Genomic DNA, 6,185 nt, shown 5'->3' on the forward strand with positions numbered 1-6,185 from the left:
TTCTATATTTCCTTGGCAAAAAATAAAAGGAAAGAAAATAAAAGCAGCTCAGAGAATGCCACCTACTGGTGAAAAACTGAAATGTAACTGGAGTCTGGATGGAAAAGACATCTGTACATCGAGCACGCGTAGTGCAGGCTACAGGGTTGGGGTTGGAATGTATAGGCAGATAGCTGACAGCACTCACATAGCGTTCTGCAGAGTCTTTTTGCCTGATGCCAGTAGTTAGAGGCATAAAGACTTAAAACCTGGTGCAATGTGGCAAAAGTCAGAGAGAAACTACAACTGTGATCATTCTTTATGCTTTCTCAGCCTTAAGAAATCCCATGCCTATGACCATGCTTCCATTTGGGTATCTAAGTGATGGGGGAAATGACATCAGCTGGTTTTCTTGTTTTATTATCTATTCTGAAGCAGCATGGAAGCTGACTCCTCCAACTTCTACAGCAGGTAATGACTTTTGTCAAGATCTTAATGACTCAATCATTCTATCACATCTAATTCAAGGCTGACACCCAGTGGCCATAACTTGTTTTTCCTTCCCTGGATTGTTCCGCATCAGAGCTTAGGGGCAGTTCTGTACATTCACCATTAGCCATTTTCTGCCATTTAATGTTGCCTGCTGGTAGGCACAGACTCTGGACTGGGTGATGAAACATTACAGTTCCACTTGATAAAAACCAAAACAGTTCCTACTGAAGCATCAGTTTATTTATTTGAACCCTTGACTTCAAGGCTGTGTATGTGCATGAGTGTATCTTTGTTGCTTGCAGAGAAGCTTCTTCACTCTGTTCCATGGGTGAAGTTTATTTTTCTATCATTCATGTATGTTTGGCATTAAAACACAAACTGCTATCAAAGCTGCTTTCCAGTCCCTGCTGGAAAGGAAGTTAAATAGAGAAATACCAACCAGAAGGCAAAGTAGAGCATAACAACAGCATAAATATTTCCCTTAGGATGGAGCATTATAACTAGAAATGAAGTGTAAATCTCTGCTAAGCTTTCTCCTCTGTTACATTTAGCCTCATCCTGAGGAAAGTAAGAGCTGATGGCATATAAAGGAATTAAGAAACTTGTGAAATGGTAAGAAGGAAGAAGAGGAATAGCATCCATCTTAGGAAAGAAGTGTGCTAATCCAGGTAACTCAGTGCATTTGACTGAGATATTCTTAAGTGAACTACATATTGTAATGCAGTGGAAAGGATAGCAATGACAGCAGAGCAGCAAGGTCCCAGGTTGCAGCAAGCAAAGATTTCCTCAAATACAACAGCTGTAGGCACAGAAATGAAGCTGCTTACCTTGAGGAGGCCAGGAGCACACAAGGATTTCCAGATAGAACCCCTTGCCTCTGTTGCCAGCCCATAAATGAGGTCTGGGAAGAGGTGAATCCTGGTTCCAGCCCTTTGGGTCACTCAGGTACATTGCATGCACCTGAGCTCCCCTGGGTTGGCCCTGCCTTCCAACCAGGTGCTCCATCCCTGCTTCAAGCCCTGACTTAGCATTCCTGCTCCATACATCCTCTCAAACTGCTATAGAATAAAGCCTGACATAAATCTGACGTGCTGTAGCAAGTCTTGGTTAATTCAGCAGAAGTGTCCCTGTATTCCTGGCTTGATTCTTTTCAAATTTATGCTACTGGGAACAGATCTGGGATAAGCTATCAGGAAACCACTCTATGATTTGGAGTTCTTTAAGTTTTGAAGCTTTAATGGGTGATAACGAGTGTAGCAATAAGAAAACAGACACAGTTTATTCATGCTAAAAGTGTTTATTTGAAAGGTACTATCACCAACTGATCTCTTACAACATCTGAATCATGAAGAACAAAACTCTCAAAAGACATGATGTCAGGGAAGAATAGTATCAGGGATGGCTTTGTTCAGCTATCGGGCGTTGATACTAGGTTCAGGAAAGGCATGGTGTTCAAACTTTGCCAGCACGGCAGTAGTCAAGACCCAAAAGATTCAGGACATCAAGTCTGTAGCATGCGTCTTGGTTGTAGAAAATCTGGTTTCCTAAAAGAAGGAAAAGAAATACCAAGAGTTAATTCCCAAGATGGTACTGCAAGTCATCAAACCCTGGTTATGGCCCCAACAGCAAGACAGCTTATGATTTATACTTGTCTGCATAGCAATAGCTTGCACTTTACCTCTGATTAACGAATGTTTTGTTATAGTTGTTGCTACAGGAATAATTTAAGTCTATAAGTGAAAGATTCTTTTGTAGTCAGCTGCATATTTAACAAAGGAATGCAAAGAGATGCTATTTAATAATCTTTACATTTTTTAGTACTAACGGGCACTATGGTACCTTATATTGTTAGTATATATTATTGTGTATTATACAGCTATGTATGTATATTTAATAGGCCCTTATCAAACAACCCTATAAAGTTTAGGCCACTGAACTCCCATGTCATGTAATCATTCTGTCACTGAAAAAAAGGGGTACAAAGCAGCTTAGCTTAATACTGGGAAAAGGATGTTCTTGGCTTCAACAGGAGCCATTTAATGGTGGGATTCCTCAATAAACTGTCAGCAGTCTCTGAACTGAAGAATAGCAACACAACATTCTTCCAATCCTGAGCCCTCCATAAGAGCCCTGAAGTTTTATACTTCGATCTACCATCAGTGGTAACAACAGAAATAGTGCACGGAAACAAAATCACCTGTTTATCTTATAATTCACATCATCACACTTACCACCCTCCTGCTGTGACTCTTCGAAAGCAACGAAGGTTGGGAGTCCACTGCAGAGAGCGAAGATGTCGTTTCCGTAAGACCTGAGTTCACGAGCCTGTCTTCTGGAGACGACGTATCTGATTGACCTTGAGAGCACGCTTTCTCCTTTCACGTTCTAAACACCAAATAACAGAATTCAGTGCCTTGATCCATTTAATTTTATGCATGTTCCTATTTCTGAAGCAACGAGACTGTGCTTGCTGTTCTACTAAAACTGTACAAAATAATTCCCTCAGTCACTTATAAATCTCTCACCATAGAGGTACCTGGGACATAAGGAGAAGAAATCAGTTCCATTTTCTAGAACTGGAACCAAGGGGAGCAATAGAAACGGTTGGAAAATGCTACAGCCACAGGACTCCTTTTCTAAATCATACCATTAATGTGGAGCCTGAGATTAATATGAGATGTGCAAAGAATTAAAGAGTTGTAGCATCATTAAGGTTAGAAATGATCACTAAGACAACCTAGTCCAACTGTCAACCCATCATCACTGTGCCTATAGAATCAAAGAATCTCTGAGGTTGGAAAAGACCATTAAGATCATCTAGTCCAACCATCCACCAACCCATGTTCTCTCACACTCGAAAAAACAATGGTGAATGGTTTTGCTCAGGTCTGGAATCTAACTACCCATTTCCCCTCCCATTCTTGCTCTTCAAAAGCTGAGATTTTTTATAACAACTTAGTTCTCAGACTTTAAGTGGAGTCTGTGTCTGTAAAAGTCTAATAAGGTGGATGCTCATGCTATTACAGTCATTAGTTGTTTTGGGAAAGTCTGTAAAGTAACTGCCCCCTTTTTTGTCTTACGTTGGTCTGTTCAGCAAGGACAGCAATTGAGTCAAGAGCAGGCATCAGGACTCTGTTCATTGCAGAAACATAGCAGACTCCCTCTCGTGCAAGTTTGGTTGCAATGTAGCCCTGTAAAAAAAGAATTGGAATGCAAGAATTCAGCTTTTAAATCATAGAGATCTGTATTAAAAATCAAAGTAATGAACATAGAGTGTTTCTACCCCCAAACTTACACTTGATAATTCTCTATTTTGGTCAGCTTTCATAGAATCTTAGAGTCATTAATGTTGGAAAAGATCTCTAAGACATCTAGTCCAACCATTAACCCATTATCGCCATGCCCATTCACTGAAGCATCAAGGTTGGAAAAATCCCCTAAGATCACCGTATCCCGCCATCGCTTCATCCCCACCGTGGTCACTAAGCCATGTACCCAACTGCCGCATCTCCATGTTTCTTGAACACCTCCAGGGATGATGACCCCACCACCTCCCTGGGCTTTCTAGGGGCCAGTCTCCTTGTCAATGTTCTAAAAAAGAATACTCCTTGCCACTTACAGTTCCGTAGTTCCAAACGGTTGTCCATGCATTCTCAGCTGAATTTGCCTCAATGATAGCAACAAGGGAGTTTCTATCGATGGTCAGTGTTTGGAAGCCGAGGCCAACATTGATGGTGACTGTCTTAGGGAAATGCCTCCTATTTACTTTCACATCCTGAAACTAGCAAACAAAATTAACATTTTTAGACTCCCGAGTGGCTGCCAGTTATCTCCCCAGAGATTTAGAAAATCAGTGCTATAATATAACAAATATAATATAATATAACAAACACTGGCTCATAAGGAGCACCTTCAATGACCACTGTATTGTCAAAATGACAAGAGTAAGGCCATAGCATTCTGTAGTAGCTCTAAGAATAATTTTAATATATTCAATGAATAATCTCACAGTGAATAATTTTACAGTGGTTGTCTCGTGTTTTCAGAGTTTTGTGCATGAAAAGGATTTAGATTCATTTCCTTTAAAGAGAGGAGGAAAGTTCAAGAAGTAGGGAATATAGAAGAAGAAATGCATAACTTGGTCACTGTACTCACTTGGAACTGGGAAAGAGCTGGAGTCAGCACAAGTCCAAGAAGGACGGTAGCAACGATCTGAAAGGAACATTGAAAGCATAAAAATGTAACTGCAAGTCTGGCTGGCAGATCCTGTCATGAGAATCCTTAGTCCTAATCTGATGTTGAGATGTACTCCTTGGATGCCCATTGCTTCCATACTGGCTTTGCAATGGTCACCTAAAGTGACTCATCCTTGCTTTATGCTAGGATAGCCCATAATGGCAATCTCCATTTCTAAGAGAAGGATCTGAAGTTGCTGCAGAGATTAGTACAGCACTGATACAATATACAGAGATATTTTACAAGAGTGAGGAGAGAGAATTTAAATTGCCTCTGCACATGCATCACAAGAAAGTGGTTTGATCTGTAGCGTGGTGCTACAGATTGCAAAAAGCCCATTAGCAACAATGGGCACTGATCTAGGATCTGTGAGATTGAATAGTGCATAAATCAGCCTTTACAAAGATCCTTACTCCTTCTATTTAGGCTAATACAGTCTAAAATGCAATCCTGGAGGATTGAAAACTCCCTGGAGAGTAACTTTTGACTATAAATGAGCAAAGGCATTTCCAAGATAGAAAGGGAATGGCTTTGATTATAGTATATAAGAAGTAAAAGGCAATAGCTTTGAGTTTTGGTATAGAATAAGAAAGTAGCTTGCATACTCACAGTGAATTTCATCTTGACTGCAGAGCGGTTGCAAGTGCAGATGGAACGAATGGGGCAAACCATCCACCTTATATACGCTAGACTCAGGATCAGGAACAGAATGATTAAGTATGGAAAGAAAATTATCTAGTAATTTGTATCCAAGTCTTTGTGTCATTGGACATTATTTCCTGCCATAACTGTTTCATAAATGGAGGGGGTTATACTTAGGCAAATTCTGACCTGTCAGTCTGACAAAATTATCAGATAAGAATCCATTTGCAGTGAAAAAGGAAATGTGTTTTGCGATAACGGTCTGACATATTTGCTGTCTAATTTTGAAAATTTACATCAAAATGGAGACCAGACGTAATCTAAGGTTGTAACAAAATATCCTTACATTAGGGAAAATACACAGAGGTTAGGTCCTTTGCACCCTCCAGAACATACTGGACTTTACCATAGAACCACAGCTCCACCAGAATGTACAACCCAAGTGCAACGTTGCCATCAAAAATTGCTTTTCAGTATAATTTCAGCTGAATTACACTATATGGGGATGTCTATGGGAGTCTCTATTACTGTAGGTAGCAATAACAGCCTTATTCGCCTCACCATGTCTTATCTTCCATAGTGGAGTGGAAGTTGATTGTGAAGAGGCAAAGATTCACTCAGGGAGTTTTTATAACAGTGGGTTTTACCCTCAAGTTTCTGAAGTTGCTCTGTTTGATTCTGTGTGCAATCAGTGTGATCTGAGCCTCTACCTCTACTGTAAGGAGTCTGAAATGGCCCAACTGCAATTCAGCACATTTATGAGCAAAAGAGGGGATTTCTTTTCTCTCTCTCTCAATCACCTCTAACCTGTGCTGCAAGAGCAATATTAGATCAAA

The 6,185-nt window shown here is 40.3% G+C and overlaps 1 protein-coding gene across 1 annotated transcript; it reads right to left on the reverse strand.

Moving 5' to 3' along the window:
* Nucleotides 1–1,748: 1,748 nt before the first annotated feature.
* On the reverse strand, nucleotides 1,749–5,364 carry LOC107323586 (gastrokine-1). The gene is made up of 6 exons (XM_015882848.3): nucleotides 5,317–5,364; nucleotides 4,627–4,683; nucleotides 4,091–4,252; nucleotides 3,552–3,662; nucleotides 2,703–2,856; nucleotides 1,749–2,015 (listed from the first exon to the last, which is right to left on the reverse strand). The coding sequence occupies exons 1-6, from the start codon at nucleotides 5,326–5,328 to the stop codon at nucleotides 1,924–1,926; spliced, it is 588 nt and encodes a 195-aa protein (XP_015738334.1). The 5' UTR covers nucleotides 5,329–5,364; the 3' UTR covers nucleotides 1,749–1,923.
* Nucleotides 5,365–6,185: the final 821 nt, after the last annotated feature.

The sequence above is a fragment of the Coturnix japonica genome, chromosome 10, assembly GCF_054131305.1.
Source record: "Coturnix japonica strain WE chromosome 10, WE-NBRP24, whole genome shotgun sequence".
Lineage (NCBI taxonomy): Eukaryota > Metazoa > Chordata > Aves > Galliformes > Phasianidae > Coturnix > Coturnix japonica.

Bases quoted from the DNA above. Each gene is read 5' to 3' on its own strand.
- LOC107323586 (XM_015882848.3), bottom strand. The intron at 4,253-4,626 runs GTGAGTACAGTG...TTTGTTTGCTAG, and splicing joins CAGCTCTTTCCCAGTTCCAA to TTTCAGGATGTGAAAGTAAA. The intron at 2,016-2,702 runs GTAAGTGTGATG...TCCTTCTTTTAG, and splicing joins AGAGTCACAGCAGGAGGGTG to GAAACCAGATTTTCTACAAC.